Raw genomic sequence first — 20,255 nt, 5'->3', positions numbered from 1 at the left:
TGGCATAAGTTCTCTAAAAACAAGAATTTCCTTCATAATGTGATCCATACAGATAATGAATAACAGTTGAGGCACCATTGCCTAACATCTGATTTAACATCAAACCATCTTCCTGTACCTCCTTCAATTCTAACTGCTGACTTACAATTCATGTATAGACTGTGTTGCCAACATGAAGTGCTGTCATGATGTACCATCATTTTGCATTATGGTTAATCCAACAAGAAAATCAATTTGATTGCTAAATCTCAAATTGCTAGGCCAAACTCATTCATCTGTCTATCATCTATCAGTTATATATCAAATGACAATAATCTGCAGAAAGAGTACTGTATTAATTAAAGCAAATTGTACATTTATTTGTTATTTAAAGCAACACGACTTTTAAGAATATACCATAAATTCCATAAAATTTTATTGCTGTCCTTGTTGATTCAAGTGCACTGCTGACTTAAGACAAATTTTTAAGGTGCGAAGAACACTTGAGGGTGCCTTGTATTAAAAAAAAATGAAAGAAAAAGTTTTTTTCACTTCAGTGTTATATTTGATGCATTCAAAATAGTCTATTGTAAGTGAACATGAGGATCACAGATGACTGTGTAGAAAATTTTGTTCTAGAGTCTAATGTGTCGACTTTGATATGTCATAAAGGAATGACATATCAAAGTTAACTAAGATGTTGCGTGAAATACATAGCTGCTTTCAAATAATATATTTACATCATGACATTGTCTAGCGTTTAAGTTTTAATATCAAAATGCTTTGCTACTTTAGAGGTGGAATTATTAAAATAATTAATTACATGGATCAATGAAGATCACACAAACATTGATCTTCTCACCTCCTCTTGAAGTGTAAGACCAACATCATCCAACAATTCTCCTAGCCTTTTTCTGCCCCTTTTTTCTATAGGAATGTCCAATTTATCGCATTTCGATGTTGCATATTCGATTGCTCTATTCGCCATTCCTTCTCGTTCGTTTTCAAGTCTCACATTACATTTTTCTAAACTTATTCTGCTAGTTTGCATGTATTTTTGAGCACTATTTACTTCTAAAACTTCATTCCAAAAAGACAAATAATGCAAAAAAGTAAAATCACAAATTGCACCAAGTAAATTTTGAGCTGATCCTCATGTGTCAATATTTTCTTTTCTATCACATAGTGTTTTAAACTTAAAATTAGCTTTTTGATATTATATCTTGCTTCATAGTGAGCACTCGATCTTGTGTCTAATAATCTTTATAATGTTAGTCCTACATTTTCCTTTAATACTTCCCAATGGTGAGTTGAACTTACAAACAATGAATATAATTTTTCCAAAACTGCAAAAATTGTTACACAAGTAGAAATGCTTCCAAAAGCATGAACTCCGCGAAGATTAAGTGAGCGATTTGCACATGGCATAAATAACACTTTAGAATTGATACTTTTTATTTTACGTTGAACTCCACCATGAATTCCAGACATAGTTGCAGCATTATCATATCCCTGGCTACGGCATAGGTTGATGTCAAATGTGTCCTCTTCTAATTTCTTCAGAATGTCAGAAGTAATATCATTTGCATTTTTTTACATTTTTGATGTGCCCATATCTGATAACTTCACACATTTGATCCACGTGAGATACATCAGGAGTACTGTCGAAATGGATCCCATAATATTTAGCCTTTTTTATGTCTGCCAATGTTTTGTTTTTTTACATGGTTTCCTAGTAAATTTATGAATTCATTTTGGATTCTGGGACATAAGTATGAACTATATCTTTTATTATATAAATCAGAATGTTCAGTTCTTTTAGAACAGGGTCATAATGAGATAGAAACTAAATTAACTCCAAAAAATTTCCTTTATTTGTCGCTGACGAATCTTCTCCTTGACCTCGAAGAGGAAGATTTTGATGAGCTAAAAAGAGAATTCCATCCAAAACTCTCTTCAAAATATCCTTCATTCTTATCTTTTCCTTAATAATTTGATCTAATTATTAACTTGATCTATAGTCTTATTCAATTTTAACCTTGTTGCTAAAGTTTTCCATGTTTCTAAGCAATTAAGATGTTCCGAAGTTTCATGTTGCAAAATCTTTGGATTTAATTTTCGTCATTTATTAAAACCATTCACAAAACTCGATACTCTAGTTGTATCGCCGCAGACAAATAAATGGCAACAAAAACAGTATGTTTTTTTTGCTGGTCTGAGAATAAACCATCCAAGTTCTAAGAACATTTTCACCATTTGTTAGTTCTTTATAAAACCATGATTTTGTAAGTTGCCGCTGATCTCCTTTAATTCCTATTCCAGATCTGTCTGTTGCATCAAAAAGTCCATCTTTATTTTGAAATACTTCACTTCCTTGCTTAATAATATCAATTTTAATTTCATCTGGTACTGGGATTGACCAAGCAGCAACATCACAGAATATTTCATTTGTATTTGTCCATTCCATTTCCTTACTATTGACGTTCTTTACTTGTTGTTCTATTGCTTCTGTCGTATTGAGTTCAATATTCTTTTCATCATCAATATTTTTCTTATCCTGCTGGACCATTTGTTCCAAAGTATCTTCCATTTATTGCCATTCTTCCACCACCATTTCTTCTATTTCAGCTGCTATGGTTGAAACTGATGTTGCTGGCATTATGTATTTTATAATAGCTCCCGACATATTTGTAACAGCTTCTTCTTTCATGTTTTTTTTTTTTTTAATTTTCTTCTTTGATATCCACTTGGTCTTTGTCTTTTCGTGTTCCTATAATTTTTTAAATGGGAATTGATTAGTGTTTGACTAGTATAGATTGTTTTAATCAGAAGTAAATAAACAAATAACAGTAGAAAAAAGTTTGAAATTTGTACTTTTAAAAACTGTACTTACGACTGTATCTACTATGTATTACAAATACAAAAATACTTCTTCTTCCAAGTTTGTTTATAATCAGCCAATCTCCACTCATATTTATCAGCTATTAGATGATGAATTATCTGATATTAGAATTTGAGATGTCAAACTTGACTCTTTGTTTTATGCAAATAATGTACTCCTAACCTTACCCCAGTCCTGAAGATACTTTCAGTCGCAAACTTTGTTTGCTCACACTTGGATAAAGGATTAAACTAAATTTATTATGATGTACTCCTAAACACACCTAGTACAAGTCTCCAGGATTCTCTAACTAAACTGAATGACAGCTGTAACAAATTTGGCATGAAAATCAGCAGAAACATTGAACACATCAACTGCACTCTGAATAGAGAGCCTATAGAGCAAGTAAAATATTTCAGCTATTTAGGTAGAGTGTTTAGTAAAGATGGCAAGTTAAATCTGGATATAGACAACAGAATAAGCAAAGCTAGTATGGTAGCCAGATGAATAAATTTATATGGAATAAGAGAGAAATTAGCTAAAATACCAAGCTAGCAGCATACAAGACCATGCTCAAACCAGTTTTAAGTTATGGATCTGGGAATTGGGTTATAAATAAAGCACTCGATCAAAGACTAGATCACATATGGCATCAATGGCAGAACCATATTAAAAATGAAGATATTAGAAAACAAGTTGACATTGTTAACATTCAAGAATGTGCAAGCAGAGCTATCTAAGCTTTTATGATCACTTAAACAGAATGAGGAAAGTTTACCAAAACAGGTGTTTGATTCCAAGATGGCAGGAAAGAGATCCAGAGGAAGACCGAAGTCTAGGTGGATTGATTCAGTCAGAAGTATCTTAGAGGCACGAAATGTTAGATATGACAATAATGGAGTGCTGACAAGTAATCGACTAATTTGGAGGAAAGTTATGGATAGAAAATTAATTATAATGTAAACTTAATCATGTAGTGCAGTAAGTTGATGATAATGACTTAAAAGTTTTTCTTCAAAACAGCACTACCAGTGGCATAGCTACAGCTTTTGTTGCCCTTCTCAGTATACACCAAAAATACTACAAAAAAGTCAAAAAGACGCATAGCATTTCTGACAATCTGAGGCATAGTCACCTTTCACCGCAGCTCCCTAATTAACATTTCAATTCAAAAATTGTCGGCTTGCTTTTATGTTTGACTCGTGCGATTTTTTGTTAATATCGCACTAATCATATGCACATCTTCATAGCTGCTCTATCTTTACTGGCCTAGTACCATAGCTGTCTGTTCATTAGTCATTCGTGAAGGATTGTTCATTAAGTATCTCAAGTCTTGTAAATTACTGATAATTTTTGTTTGAAAGAATGGGAAAGAAGACTGTGCTATTTGGGTAGGATGCACACAAGGAAAGTGCTCTCTAGGCAGGAAATAGCAATCGTGGTGTGAGATATATGCCGTGATTTTATGTAAAAAACTGAAAACTTTAGTTTCCGAAAATCCCCACATATCTCGCACCACGATTTTTAGCTTTAATTTTGGAGGAATAAAGTGTATTATATTCGAGAAAATATGGTATGTTTATGGTATTGTAAAGGAAATTTGCTTTTATATCTAATAAGTTAAACACATTAATTGACAATAAATACTTCCAATCCATATTTTAATGACTTATGATTTAATAAAATCCAAATCCACATAAACATACACTTTATAAAATGGATATGTTCTTTATGAAACATGAAAAGATATATCCGATGATGGTAAAGGAGTCACACCATGTCTGGCTGCCTGACAAATGATGTCATTTGTCAGGCAGCCAGACTGAACAACTGAACTGGACGAAACTTGTACATCAGCATATCGCAGATAGATGGCTGGAAATAGGATCTTTGTTTCTTATTTTCTTATTACTTAAACAGTTAGTAGGGTTTGCTTCTTTATTACATTTTTATTTGGTATCATTGTACTTAATAAAATTGTATTATATTATATTAAGTTAAAATATACAAGTCAGCGAAGATGTTTGAAATGTATTTATTTTTTAAGGTGAGCCCTGGGTTGCATGCTGGAAAAAAGTTGTTGGCGTGCCACGTTTGGCACCATGCCAAGGGTTGCCCACCCCTGCTCTAGACTAACCATAGATAAAGAATACAATAAATATGTTTTCATCGGTTTCGATAACGACCCAAATGATATAAACGTGTAACAGATTAAAAAAAAAACTAATGATGAATCAGGCATTATCATGCTTGTTAATTTTTATACATGCATCAAAAAGGTTAAGCAAAAACACTAATATAATAGGGAACTGCAGAAATATTATTATTACCGGGAACCTAAAAACCCTGTCGATGTCCTTAGTTATACACAAAATTATTATTATTATTATTATTATTATTAAACAAGACCTCATGGAGTCAAAGACTCATCTAGGAGGTCCTTTTATCTCACACACATCTCATCATACCGGGTCTTAAACACATTCAAACTCCCTGCAGACACCACACTCTCAGGCAAGGCATTCCAATCATTCACAACTCTGCACGAAAAAAACCTACCTCTCACTCCCCTACTCACACCCTCTTTATACAGTTTCCAGGGATGACCTCTGGTTCTCCCCTGATCTCCCACTATTCGCTGTAGAACTTCTCCACCATTGATCCTATAGCAACCCCTTACCAACTTGTAGGTCTCTATCATATCTCCCCTCTTCCTTCTCTCCACTAGTCTCTGCAAATTACATCTTTTCAATCTTTCCTCATACTCGACATTCCAGAGGTCAGAAACTACCTTAGTCAGTCGCCTTTGGACCCTTTCCAACATCTCTTCATCCTTCTGAAAACCAGGTGACCAAATCTGGGCACAATAGTCCATGTGTGGCCTAATCAAAGCCTTATACAATGGAACAAGAATCTCCCTACTTCTACATGTCAGTGTCCTCCTCATCATTCCCATTAGTCTTTGTGTTGTCTTCACAATTTTGGCGATGTGACCCCTAAATTTTAGATCCTTATCCACTATCACTCCCAGATCTCTTATTTCCTCTACTTCCAACAATATATTTTCACCAAGCATAAATTCTGCATCCCATCTTTGTTTTCCAAATTTTAAAACCTTACATTTTGCAACATTGAACTCACATCCCCATTTGCTTGCCCAATCACTCAATTTATTCAAGTCTTCTTGCAAGGCCACAACATCTTCACTACTCTTTATGGTTCGTCCCAACTTTGCATCATCTGCAAACAACTGAATATCTCCATCCAAATCTTCGCCAATATCATTAATATACAAGTTAAATAGTAATGGCCCTAAAACAGATCCCTGAGGCACTCCACTAGTGACTTTCCTTTTCCTGGATATTGCACCCCCATACACAACTTGTTGATACCTATCAGATAGCCAGTCTCCAATCCAATGCACTAATCTAATATCCAACCCCATCTGCTCTAGTTTGACTGTCAACTTATCATGAGGCACTCTATCAAAAGCTTTTGCGAAATCCAAGTATATTACTGTGTATCCTTCTCCTCTGTCCAAGGAAGCAGTCACTTTATTGTAATAAGTAAGTAGATTACTAAAACACGACCTCCCTTTAGCAAATCCATGCTGTCCATCAAAGATTATACCATTGTTGTCAACCCAACTCTGGATCCTAGTTCTCACAAGCTTCTCCAACAACTTAACCACAACACCTGACACACAGATAGGCCTATAGTTTGATGCTTGAGTTCGATCACCTCCTTTATGAAGTGGCACAATCTTGCCCTCCTTCCACTCTTTAGGGACTTGACCAAGTGCAAGACTCGTATTAAAAAAATATGTCAAGGCAGGTGTCAACTCTCTGGCACATTCCTTCAGAATACGCGGTGATATATTATCAAGTCCCACAGCCTTATTTACATCTAGTTTACTCAACTCCCCAAACACCTCTTGCTCACTTACAGTCAGTCTCTCCTCCCCATCATCAACTGCTCTTAATCTCTCCATGAAGTCACATTCACAAGATTGAAAGATCTTTATGAACTGCTCATTAAGTATCTCCACCACACATTCTGCAACAGCTGTCTTTATACCATTTCCTCCAATCAATGTCATCCTTCCATAATCATTCTTTCTTTTGCTGGCTACATATCGAAAGAACTCCCTAGGATTCTTTTTAGCTTCATTAGCTAACTGCTGTTCATACCTCTCTTTAGCTACTCTCACCAACCAAGTCACTCTCCTTGCCTGGTCTTTGTAGAACTCATGAAATTGGTTACTTCCACTTCTCTTATGCTGCCTCCACAATGCCCTTTTTCTCTGTATTGCATGCTTAATCTCTTTATTCATCCATCTCACACCTAACTTATTTAACCTTCTCACCCGTGGTATACATTTAGACATTGCATCCACTAAATATTTTTTGAAAATCCCCCAAGCTGCATTGATCTCTTTTCCAGCTAACTCCTCATTCCATGCTACATTAGAAGAAAAAAAAAATGTTTCTGCAAATATGTACTGACTGTGCAGTGCCTGCTGCTGAGATGCAGCCATCACGGTATAAGCAATCACCTTACCATGTGTTTTATTTTTAAGAATTTGAATTATAGCATGATAGGGAAATGTAACGGTTTTGATATATTTATATTTGGTTTATTTTAGTTGTAAAATAAAGAAATATAGTTGTTAAAAACTAATTATTAATTAATAAAAATTACTAATTTAACATAAATAAAAGAATCATCGACAAATAAAATTGTCTCATTTCACGAAACCCTCAAAAAAGTACTGCCCAGGGCAGAACCCCCCCCCAGCTACACCACTGAACAGTATTTAATAAAACATGTACAAAAGGTACTGTTTTCATGGTATTTTTACTAAATAAGCAGGGTGGGGTGCTTCTCTGACAATAAATACAACTGTGTTAGTGTAAACTGCACTGTAACTGAAAGCATTACATAATAGAAGAATTTGTTAAGTCTGAAATTTCCTCCATGCTTACTGGAGGCCTGAAGTGGAAAAAAGTTTCTTCTTGTTTGTCCATAGAGCAGGTGGATTACTCACCTTGAATTAACTAATATTAATGTTCATGTAAGTTTATGGCCTGTGATGGACAAGACTCATAAAACTTTTCCCTAAGGTTTTGATTTATCTTACACATAAAACTATTCTTTTTCCTCTAAAAATGAAGAGAAAATTTCTTAATTTCTCTGAGTAACACATAAGAAAACATCTGAAAGAGAGTAAGTTGCACACTTGAATACTCTCAACTGTGTGGAGCTTCACTGACTTCCATCAACAAAAATATGTTGGTCAGAAGCTATGCTATGAATCGATAGCAATATAATTCATATTGTTAGGTCTTTGAAATGGTGAAGTTGAATGTTGATGACCTATGCACCTTCCTCTTTCATTCCATTTCTCTCTCGTTTTTTTTTTTTTGGAATGGTCTTCACACTATCACCAGGGCCTATCTTCTCTACTTGTTCAAAAAACATCAACAATGTTCTTCTTGCTCCATTAATTAGTTGCCCATGCACAGCAGCAATGGGCTATAAAATTTACAACCTCATGTGTCAGGCCATCACATATTTAAAAAATAGGTCACTTGATACCAAATGCTTACTTAAACATGAGAAATTGATAGACACCTTAATGCTTTCCTCAACCAAAATAAGATGTCTCATAATAGCAAGTTCAGCATTACAACAAATCTTAACCTTTGCACTTTGCAGATATAGAAAGAGATATCATGCAATAGAAAGACATTTAACCATCCTTCATACCATCCATACATCATGATACTAAAATCACTTATATAATATACAATATGCCAATTTCAGAAGCCTGAAACAATCACTACATATGATTCCTGATCTAAATGTAACAAGGAAAAAAAAAAGTTATATTTGAGAGAAACCAACCCAGATTGCAAAAAAGTAGTTCCTGGTGTGTGTGCATCATTTAGATCCTGGTTTTTGGTAAGAACTTTCTTGTCGTATTTCCTTTTCCTGAGAAGAAAGAAACAATTTACAATCATATTAAAATCTTTGTGTGTGTGTGTGTTTAGTATATCACACTGATGGGATAAGTGTTTTGGCAATGACAAGCATCATTGCAATTTAAATTGAGACAATGTAATAAAGACCTTGACCAAACATTTATGCTTCAGATAATTTCTTTGGGAAAGTGTTGTGTGAGACTCCTCTATATTGGATTTAGTTGTGGTGTTCACTAATTCTTTTTCTTTATATAGCAATAATTTTGTTCAAAATAAGGAAGATGAAACTCACACTTTTCTTATCAAAGTATTTTGATAAGAAAAAACTTAGGGACAAGATGAAACAATCACAGAATTCTTGTGGATGCATGAGCATAAGGGCCTTTATCCTCTAATTTGAATCATAATAATGGCTTATCATTATTAAAGTTTGAAAGATTCTTATCTCTATGCAAGTGTAATTAGTGTACACATTAATTACTTTATAATAGTTATTCCTGCTTATTTTGTATGATTTTTGGTTAGCTAATTGTTAAAACGCTTGCTTTTACACCGAAGACGAACTGTTAGTTTCAGTCAAAAACATCTGTGGGATATTTCAATCATCACCAAGTATTATTGTTTCTATTTTGATTACAAGTATTCACTTAATGTTGATATCATAGGTTCCTTTAAAACAGGGGTTATTATTATTTTTTTTTTGTGACTTGGATTCCCTTTGGCAGTCTGGTGAAGCCTGTCGACTCCTTTGCAGAATAATGTTTTTAAATGCATAAAATAAAATATATAAAGAGCCAAAAGTTTCTGCTTTATTCCACTTAATTTTGATAAAATATATAGGATTACAAAGGAAACAAATTATATTGAAATACAGTTAACAAAATATTAAAAAAAAAAAAACTGTGATAAAGTAATATATGCACTTCTTTATTAATGCATTAAATAACAAGACATATCAATCTGAAGACTGTTGTTGCTTAGCTTAAATAAAAACTATAATAAAATTAGTTTAATCCTTTATCCAAGTGTGAGCAAACAAAGTTTGCGCCTGAAGTATCTTCAGGACTAGGGCAAGGTGATACAACACCAGGGCAACTCGTTGCAAAGGTGGAGAAAGCTACCAACACTCCTATCTCAGTATCTCCTATAATGCAAAACACATCTCCTTGCGGATATGTCTAATGTTATGCATTAAAGGAAGGGCCACTACCCAGACTAGTTTCGACCTTTATTGAGGTCTCTTCAGTGGGAGCCAGGCCCTAGTGGAAATACCAGGCAGAAGCATTAGCAGGTCATCTCTACCTATAGGAGTTGCCAAATGGTGTGCCACCCTTTTTTAATAAATTACTCTGGATTTAGAGAAAGATGTTGAAAGTTTATTTTTTCACTTGGTTAGAGTATAATAAAATTAGTTTAATCCTTTATCCAAGTGTGAGCAAAACAAAGTTTGCGCCTGAAGTATCTTCAGGACTAGGACAAGGTGATAAACTAATTTTATTATACTCTAACCAAGTGAAAAAATAAACTTTCAACATCTTTCTCTAAATCCAGAGTAATTTATTAAAAAAGGGTGGCACACCATTTGGCAACTCCTATAGGTAGAGATGACCTGCTAATGCTTCTGCCTGGTATTTCCACTAGGGCCTGGCTCCCACTGAAGAGACCTCAATAAAGGTCGAAACTAGTCTGGGTAGTGGCCCTTCCTTTAATGCATAACATTAGACATATCCGCAAGGAGATGTGTTTTGCATTATAGGAGATACTGAGATAGGAGTGTTGGTAGCTTTCTCCACCTTTGCAACGAGTTGCCCTGGTGTTGTATCACCTTGCCCTAGTCCTGAAGATACTTCAGGCGCAAACTTTGTTTGCTCACACTTGGATCAAGGATTAAACTAATTTTATTATCAAGTGAAAAAATAAACTTTCAACTTAAATAAAAACATTAAACTGTGGGTGGTCTGTGACAAGACAATATTGTGTTTTTTTGTGTGGCGTTCCCCCTTCCTAGTCACCCCTTAGGGTTGAGCCCTCCTAATGAGGGAATTAAGCTGTGGCCTGTGGGTAAACGGGCCGGTTTGCCTGATTGCAGGATGAAAAATCCCAGATAAACTGGGGGGGGGCTTGCTGTCCATGCCCAAGACTGGCTAACTTGGCATGGCTGAGGAGATTCTTAAGCTCCTCACGTCATCGATGGGAATCGAACCTAGGATACTCCTTCACCCAGCATATGGTTGCAAAGCGCATAGCCACACTAGGCTAACCGTGCAGACACAAGGCAATATGTGTCATGTTGAACATTCAATCAATTTCAATTTTTTTTTTTGTTTTAATGGTTACAAGTGTTGAAAATCTGGATTCACAAAGATATTGTTGTAGGGGTAAGACTTCCATAGCTTGCTTTACAAGGTGAGGATGGGCTTCTCTCAAGGAACAGTAGAATTCTCCAAGGCTTTTTGACTTAAATTCCAGTTGTAGTAAGTTTTTTCCTTAAGATCAGTGAGCTCATCTTTGGTTAAGTCAGCATCTTCAATACAGTTTTTACCAATAAGAAAAGGACTGCAGATCCATGGTTCAACTTTAATGCCATCAAGATAGAAACAAATTCTTCAGAACTTTTTCAAAAGTTGAGTGTTTACAGATTTTCTAAGAAAATGACAGGGAATTTTGTATCTCAACTTCATCATAGTAAGGCACTTCCTCTAGCATTTGAAAGTTGGTAAGGATGGTGGCCTCTATTTTCTTATTGTTCCATATCAGTAGCTTAGCCAAGAAGGCTTGTAATTTTTCAGTAGCATCTATAATGGTGACTTAAGACCTTGAATTAAAAGATTTATCTCACTTACATAGTTAAAAATATCTGCCAGTAAGCCAATTCATAGATAAAATCCTCTTTTTCAAAGTGTTCCAAGAGTGGATTTCTTTTAGAAAAAAGTGAAAAGTCTGCCATTAATTCTTCTTACAGGTTAGTGAAAATAGAAATTCCATTTTTTTCTCCCTCAATCCCAGCTCACAGATCCCCACATTAAGTTCACCAATATCTTAGCTCTCTCTCTCTTTTTTTTTTTTTTAAATACTTCAAGCAATTATGTTATTCATATGTCAGCTTCTTCTTTGGTTTAATTATTATATTAACTTAGATTAGCTCTGCTTAAATATGGGGTTTCCTATTGAGATTCATATGTGTTTGAACAGGATCATATAAACTGCTAATTTGATATTTTGTCCCACCTATGAAAGGTTGGAAACCCATATACATTAGTACCACAAGGTGAACTGAAAGGTAGATTTTTTATTTTTTTGAAACACTTCAGGCCTACAATAAGCAGTGCACTCATCTTATACTGGTCAGTGAACTTCACTACCACCTAAAACATTCACTCATTGAATTATAACTCGAAACTATGCTGGTTGGAGAGTAGATATGCCATGTGCTTGGCTAGGTTACTAAATTTTTCTGTTTTTGCTAAAATGTCTCGAGTTCACTACTGAGAATGCAGCTGATCCCCCCCCCCCTCAAACACACACCTGTTTTCATACCATCAATGATAAGCTAATCCATTATGCAGAATATGCTTTAGAAGTGTATCACTTAAATAACATGGATACAAAGTTTGAAATGGTTGATATATTTAATCCACCATGACTCACTGGGTGGTTAAGAAGATAGTGTCATCTGCATAGAATAAAGCTTAATTTTTTCTGTTTGAATGTGAGGCATGATTCTTAATAATGTGGTCCATTTGACCTTACCCATTTCTTTTTTAATATTCTTTTAACTGTGAGTCATTGTATTTTAGGAGTTAGTATAATACATAATATAATTATATAACATATTGGGTGCCCTTGGATTTTAGCAGTATCAGTACATTTGGCACACACACATTAAGTGGGCTAGGAATGCACTATGACATTTAGTATGTGTCCACTATAATTTTTAAATTACATGATTTGTAAAGGTTTCTTTACTAGCTGGTCTCTGATGTGTACACACAGACACAAGACAACAAATAATATATGTGTATCATCATTTTATTTTGGTTTCGGAGAGGAAAGATTAGCAAACCAAATGTCCTTTGCCCAGTTGGCAGGAAAAAGATCCAAAGGAAGACCAAGATATAGGTGGATTGATACAGTAAAAAGTGCCTTAGAAGATAGAAATATAAGATCTAATAATGTTGGAGTCGTGACAGGTAAAAGATTGATTTGGAGGAAAATTGTAGATAGGAAGTTAGTAGTGATGTAAATTTTTCATGTAGTACTATCATATCCTGTACACCCCCTTGAGGGTATATATATTCAGGAATTGTCTTAAATCATCTGGGAAGAAAAAAAATAACATATGTTGTTTTTATTTTTAGTGGCCAAGCATCAATTCTGAGTCCTGCAGAGTAAGTAGTTTAGATATTATACTTTTTTTTTTAAAAAAATACTGATTGATATATATATATAGAGAGAGAGAGAGAGACTGGTCTTATGTATAAACAATGACTTGTAAGTAGAAAAACTTTTATGACTAAATTTATTCATGAAACACTGGAATTTATTAGTTAAGTAAATTAGATAAATAAATAAAATAATATTTAAAATAATAATAAAAAATGTCATTAAATAAATTACACTGACTAGCTTTACTACCTACAGTTGAACTGGTTTATTTAATGTAATGACTAATAAATTCCTGTGTTTTATAAACATCGACTCCTGGATATATATTTTCTTTTGATAATCATTGTTATTTAATTTTTTTCCTGTAGTATTAATTCTGATTGCACAACACAGTTATACTTTAACCAACACTAAACTGAATTGAAGATTACATTAATTATCCTTTTATGAACTTCGAATGAATTTCTTTTGGCATTAAACCTTTTACAAAGAATTTTATAGCCGCACCATACTCAATTTTATCCATTTCAAGGGATTCAGACAGCTGTATAAAACAAACTACTTGATAGAATGACTTGCAATTTCACATGGATGCTTGAGACAGATGTACAAACTTAGCAGCACTATTGGCAAGATTTTTTTTTCTTCTATCTATGGTTGAGGTGGAGAACTTTTCGCACCACCCTCATATGTTTCACTGAGGACAAATACTTTGTAATAAACTGTTTTATTTTTTCATACTTATTTTCTAAGCATCACTTAACAGTTTAGTTAATATATTTATATATATTAAATAACAACTCCTCTGTTTTGTAATCTGTTTGGGCTCCACATCTAGGCTAAACTCAGCTAAAATCTGAAAACACCAAGTCCCACAGTCACATATTTTGTAATATAAACATTGTGTTATTTATTATCATATAAAGCAATTAATTACATTTTTCATCATAGTATGATTACATTAACTAAAGAAAAAATTCGTTTCTGCAAGTTTAATTAAATAAGTGCCCCTGTGCCACAACTGGAAAAGATCTGAGTTTGACTCATCATGACGAGAGGAATAATTAATTGTTCCTATCTCCCCCCCTCAAAGCTTGAGTTTTTCATCTTGTATATATGCACACTGAGCAAAGAACACACAATCAATGCTATTAGTGGGGGCATTGTGTGTCTACCTGCAATGAGTCAAACTCCTTGGAACATGCTGTAGAACATTGTTACATATAATCTACAATGAGTTTTATATTCTTAAGTCTTCCCATCATTGGTGTTTAGCTGCTTTTAATTAGATTACACTAAGTTTCATAGGCAGCACATTCGATATAGAATATTCAAAAATTCTTACTGCTTCTTCAGATTTTTTGTAGCCTTTTATATTTTGTTATATCTTTATAAAGACATTCTAAAGTGGTTTTTCTAATCATGATGAATAATTTTATTATTTTTAGACAGCAAAGGATATATGAATGGCAAGAGATGAATGCACCCCTTGCAGATGCTGCATCATTTAGAAGTTATCCCACACTTCGGTAGTCTGTACTACTGTACACTTGTACATTGTAAAAAAAGAACCAATGTAATATAACTTCCAATCATAAAGTTAACAAATATGTAGAAAGCAGTAACAGGACAATGTATATGATATGTGAAGTATAGTTTATATATTTATTTAAGGATGTAATTATAAATAAAGTTTCAGAATATACTTTATGTGAAATTCAAGACCTGATCAAAATATATATCAGTACAACTTTAGTTATTATTCACTCTCTACTTTATCATATACTTTTTTTATTCTAAAATAAACAGTACTTCATTACCTCAGTAATGAATCAAAAAAAAACCAACGATAACAAAATCCTGTTTAAAGAATCAGATTTTCATCCACAAATCTTGATATAGAGTTCTCTCAGTTACTCAATCTTCAAACCAAAGTTTGAATTAAATTACCCTTGAATGGGTTAGCCTATCATTGACCAGCACATTGATATTACGATCACTGTAATAAGATTAAAATTATCAAATTCATCTCAACATGTTATTAGAAGAGCAAAACTATTTCGTTTTGTGGCTCATTTACCCTTACCGTCTTTTCATCTGTTGATGAAAAGAAGGTAAAAAATTAACAAAAGTAAGCAACGGATATATAATAACCAAAAAACTGCATTTTTCTCTTCACAACATGGACATGTGGAATATGGACTCCAGCCTCAGTAATGATAACAGAGAAACAAAATCGTATCTACAGAAACTCTCCTTCTACTCATGCAAAAGGCTGTCTTCTAGAATAAAAACCAAACAGCAATAGAATAAAATGCAAAAAACAGAAAGCTCTGAAGGAACTGAACTATATTTAAACTGTTGAGATTTTATTTGTTATTCAAACATAATTAAAATGAAATATATATTGACCATTGATTTATAAACATCTAATGCCGACAAGTTTTGCCAACAAGGTTGTTCCGCTTCTTCAGGGCTTATAACGGTACAGAGAAAATGGAGTAACACTATCGTATAAATTAAAACAGAACGCGTTGTGTTACTCACTGTTGTGAAAGCATGCTCTCTAGTTTTGAGCGAAATTAAATATTGGCAGACTGAGTGATCTTATTAAGGTTTTCCATATGTCAGCTATTATCATTCCCTGGTTTCTGTTAAGATTTTCTCCAGAACAGAGCACTACTATGGCTTCCTTGAAATTTCTACAACGGAAGTCTTCTTCTAGATAAGGCATGGAGCTACTGTCCCAATCAATGGTATGGTTTGTAATTTGAAATGATGGGCTAGACCTAAATTGTCTTGTTGTTATTAACATCTCCTATATGTTCTTTTTTTCTGATTTCGAGGCTTCTCGACATCTGTCCTATATAATTTAGACCACAAGAACATGGGATGTTGTACACTCCAGCTTGTTTGAAAAAAGCATTAATGTCTTTTGACAATCTTAAAACGTGATGGACAGTCTTGACCAGTTTGAATGCAACTGATGTTGAAAGGTTTAAAAAGTTTTGCAATCTTTTTCGACACTGTACTTGCATAAGGAATAACTGTATGATGATCTGTATTGAGTGATGGTAGATTGTTGTTGTTATTATGCAGGTTGGCTATGAAGAATATTGTTGATAAAATTCTTTGGATATTTTATTCATGTCGCTGATATGAGACATTTTATCATAGAGTTTTTTTTTCTTCTGAGATGATGTTTGTGGCTCTATTTTTTAAGCATATGTATTATGCTGAGCTGCTAGGAAATATGGTGAGTAGATCTGAAATGAATTTAGCATCCAGTGTGTGTGTTAGTTTGATATGTCCATCTGCTAGTTTCTTGATTAGAGTATCCATAAATGGTAGTTGATTATCTTTTTCCAGTTCCAAAGTGAATTGTATTTTTTATTGGAAAGAAATAATTTTGGTTAAAAAGTCCAAAAGAGCTGTTTTTGTGTCCCTCCAAATTATGAAGACATCATCATTGCACAGGGCGGTGAAAGGGGACTGCCCATAGTTAAGCCATTTAGTTTCTCATATATAGTTTCATTCTATTTAAAATAATTAGGCAATGACAAAAAAGGTGAGCATATCTTCAGGGAAGAGATTGTATAGGATACTGATAACTTCTTCTACTGGGATGTTGGTAAATAAAGATACCGCATCCAAGCTAGTGAGAATGTCTGCCTTTAAGATCGTGATGCTTTCCAATAAATTGTAGTTGATTATCTTTTTCCAGTTTCCAAAGTGAATTGTATTTTTTATTGGAAAGAATTAATTTTGATTAAAAAGTCCAAAAGAGCCGATTTTCTGATATGTCCTTTTAGGAGGCTGGAGAGGTGTTTGGACAATAAATATGTGAGAGTATTTCTTCCATCAATGATCGGGGCACCATACAATCATAGCGTCAATGGGTGTAGTGACTTCAGATTCCGTTGTAAGTCTGTGGACCAACTGGTCATGTTCCGTAACAAGTTATTAGTGTCCTTGTGGTTTTTCCCTGTTGGATCCAACTCTCATATGTGATACATTGATAATCTGATAGTAATAGCTAGTGGGATTGAATGTGAGGGGTATGGTGTGTTCAGGAGTGACAGGGAGAATAAAATGGGGGGAGGAGTGTTATTGATGATAGCTGATGAGCTACAGCCAAGGAGAATAGAAATGGAACTGCAGGATAGAGAAAAGAGCACATTTGAGGCTATTTGGTGTGAGATTGAAACTAGCAGAACAAAATATACAGTTAGGTTCTGCTATAGACCAGGTGATGGAATAGATGGTGGAGATAGTATGCATAAGCAAATAGAAGAAATGAGTAGAAGGAGGGTAATTATTATGGGTGGTTTCAACTATGGTAACATTGATTGGAAGGAGGGGAGAACACACGTGAGGAAGGAATTGGATTTTATGCAGTTATTAAGGGATAACTATCTGCGACAGCATGTAATGGAAAATAATAGGGGTCAGAGAGTGCTTGACCTAGTAATTGCATCTGAGGATTTGACTGTAACGAATATGACCACATTGCCATATTGGTGAGAGTGATCAGAGTGTCTCGAATTGGGAGGTGGCTAAAGGTGTAGAATTTACAATTAAGACAGGGTACATGTAGAATTATCTGGCTGGTAAGTATGACTAGCTTAGGAGTTTGATTAGTTCAGTGCCATGGCATGTAAAACTGCAGGGGCTGGATGTTGATAGTGCATGGGAGGCGGTTAGGAAGTGTTTGCATGAGGCAATGGCTGACTGCATACCTACAGTCTGAATAATAAATCAAGTAGTGGTTAAATGGATGAATAACACTATTAAGCTTGAGCTGCAAAAAAAGAAACAACTATGGAGGGAATTTAAGGAGATAGGTGACTGGCAAGCACATGAACGGTATATAAAGCACAGGCCAGAAGGGCAACGAGTGTGGTAAGAAAAGCAAAAGCGAATTATGAAAGAACATTAGCCATGCAGGCTAAAGCGAATTCCAAACAGCTTTTTCGATATGTTGCAAATAAAAGAAAAAATGTATATGGCAGAATGATTTTAAAGAATGCCGATGTTAGGGAGGTAACCGAATCAGTTGGTATAGTTGAATTACTGAGCGAGCACTTTGCAAGAATATATCATCCAGGTGGTGATATTGCAGGATTGAATGAACCAATAGATTATATGGGAATTGTGGTGAATGAAGTGGAGGTGAGTAATCTATTATGAAACCTCAATGTCAATACATCTGTGGGATTGGATGGTATGCCAGCTCGTGTTGTACATGAAACGGCTAAAGAATTGTCAGTGCCCTTGACCATTTTGTTTGATTCTCGGGTCTGGATTAGTCCCAAGGGGGTGGAAAGAGGGGAAAATAGTTCCAAGACTGCTGTTGTAAATTACCGACTGATTAGCATACCAAGAATCATTGTCAAGGTCTTGGAGAAATTAGTCAAGAGAAAAATACAGGATTGGATAGATGAAAATGGGATACTGTATGGGGGACAGCATGGTTTTGTGAAGGGTAGATCATGCCGTAGTAACTTGCTCATGTTTTATAACACAGTGACGGATAAGGGTAATGGATTTACAGTGATTCTACTGGACCTTGCTAAGGCCTTTGACAGGATACCTTATGGAATTCTAAATAGTAAGCTGCAGCATATGGGGATGGATATACGGTTAATGAGATGGATTGGAGGGCGGTTGATGGAGAGATATCAAAGAGTGGTTTATTCAGGAGTAGAGTCCAAAAGACGGTCTGTGACTAGTGGTGTACCGCAGGGTTCTGTTCTTGAACCACTACTTTTCAATTTGTTCATTAACGATATAGGAAAGGATCTGAGAGGAAGTGTTCACTTGTTTGCTGATGATGCAAAGTTGGGTAGAGCAATAGTGAGTGCACATGATGTCAAAATTTTGCAAGATGATTTGGATAGTTTGGAGGACTGGGCTAAGGAAAATGGATGTCGATATAATGTGGCAAAGTGTAAGGTTATGCATTTTGGAGTGAAAAGATTAGCAGCAGTATATCACATTGGTGGAACTGTACTCCAGGAGATTGATGAGGCCAGGAATTTCGGAGTGTTGGTGGATAGGGAATTGAAGTTTAGGGGACACATCGCAAAAGTGGCTAAATCAGCTCATCAAATCACTTGGTTGCTGAAAAATACTTTAACAAGCAAAGACAAACCAGTTATTGTTCCTCTGTATCGAGCCTTGATAATACCCCATCTAGACTACTGTGCCCAGATATGGGTGCCAGGGTTTCTTCTTGATGGGGAGGTGGAGAGGATCCAGAGACGGGTAACCAAGATGATAGCAGGTTTACGGAATGAACCTTATGAGAACAGGTTGAAGATTTGTGGGTTGCAAAAATTGGTTGATATGCGGAAAAGGGGTGATATGATTGAGCCATTCAAATTACTGAAGGGTTTCTATAGGATTAATTTAGAAGATATTTTTGAGAATAGGACTGGTGGTGGGAGGACTAGGAGCCATACATGGAAGCTGGGCAAGAATGCCGTTAGCAAGGGTGTTAAAGCTAAGTTTTTTACTTGGAGAGTGGTGAATGAGTGGAATAAACTGCCAGAGTCTCTTGTGGGAGCAATGATTGTTCAAGGCAAGGTACGATAGATATTGTGTGAATGTCGAATAGTTGTTCTTGACATGATGTTAGGGCCTCCTTTGATGCGTCTGTCGACTCCTTGGAGTTGCCCGAAATAATAATAATAATTCTGTAATCTTAGCTGTGTAGTCCTTAGTGTTTAAAATGACTGTGGCATTACCTTTGTCTGCTTTTACGATTGTTATTTGTTTATCTTTTTTCAAGTTTGAGAGAGCTCTTTTTTCTTGGAGTGTTATGTTTAGGTTAGGTGGCCTTGAAGTTGAAAGGATAATTGCACTTTTTAATCTCAGATCATTTGCCATTGTTTCTGGAAAGGATGAGAGTGCTTTCTCTGTGTTACTGATGATGTAGATCTTAGGAATATGATCTGGGACGATGCCAAAATTGAATCCTTTCTTAAGTATTTCAGTTTCTGGTTGTGTCAATATATGTTCCG

General features: G+C 34.9%; 2 protein-coding genes across 10 annotated transcripts in view; one reads left to right on the top strand and one right to left on the bottom strand.

The window, feature by feature from the left end:
* The window catches only part of Cad74A (cadherin 74A), an 850,889-nt gene extending 836,093 nt beyond the window's left edge, over nt 1-14,796 (top strand). Inside the window, exons 39-40 of the mRNA XM_090396473.1 lie at nt 13,203-13,232; nt 14,679-14,796. Of these exons, the coding sequence (XP_090252599.1) occupies nt 13,203-13,232; nt 14,679-14,763 (115 nt within the window). The 3' untranslated portion in view covers nt 14,764-14,796. The remainder of the gene's footprint in view (nt 1-13,202; nt 13,233-14,678) is intronic.
* The window catches only part of LOC150104397 (NAD(P)H pyrophosphatase NUDT13, mitochondrial-like), a 581,172-nt gene that overhangs the window by 9,083 nt on the left and 551,834 nt on the right, over nt 1-20,255 (bottom strand). Inside the window, exon 14 of one of the 9 annotated variants that reach the window (XM_090396348.1) lies at nt 2,660-2,749. The exons of the other annotated variants lie outside the window; for them this stretch is intronic. The gene's annotated coding sequence lies outside the window, so the exon portion shown is untranslated. Of the gene's footprint in view, nt 1-2,659; nt 2,750-20,255 lie in introns of those variants that run through there. 9 annotated transcript variants of the gene reach the window in all.

Source organism: Typopeltis vanoorti, chromosome 8 (assembly GCF_054136105.1).
Source record: "Typopeltis vanoorti isolate ZY-2024b chromosome 8, IOZ_Tvanoo_1.0, whole genome shotgun sequence".
Lineage (NCBI taxonomy): Eukaryota > Metazoa > Arthropoda > Arachnida > Uropygi > Thelyphonidae > Typopeltis > Typopeltis vanoorti.
Note: the sequence above shows the minus strand (reverse complement) of the source record. Positions and strands in the feature narration are given on the sequence as shown.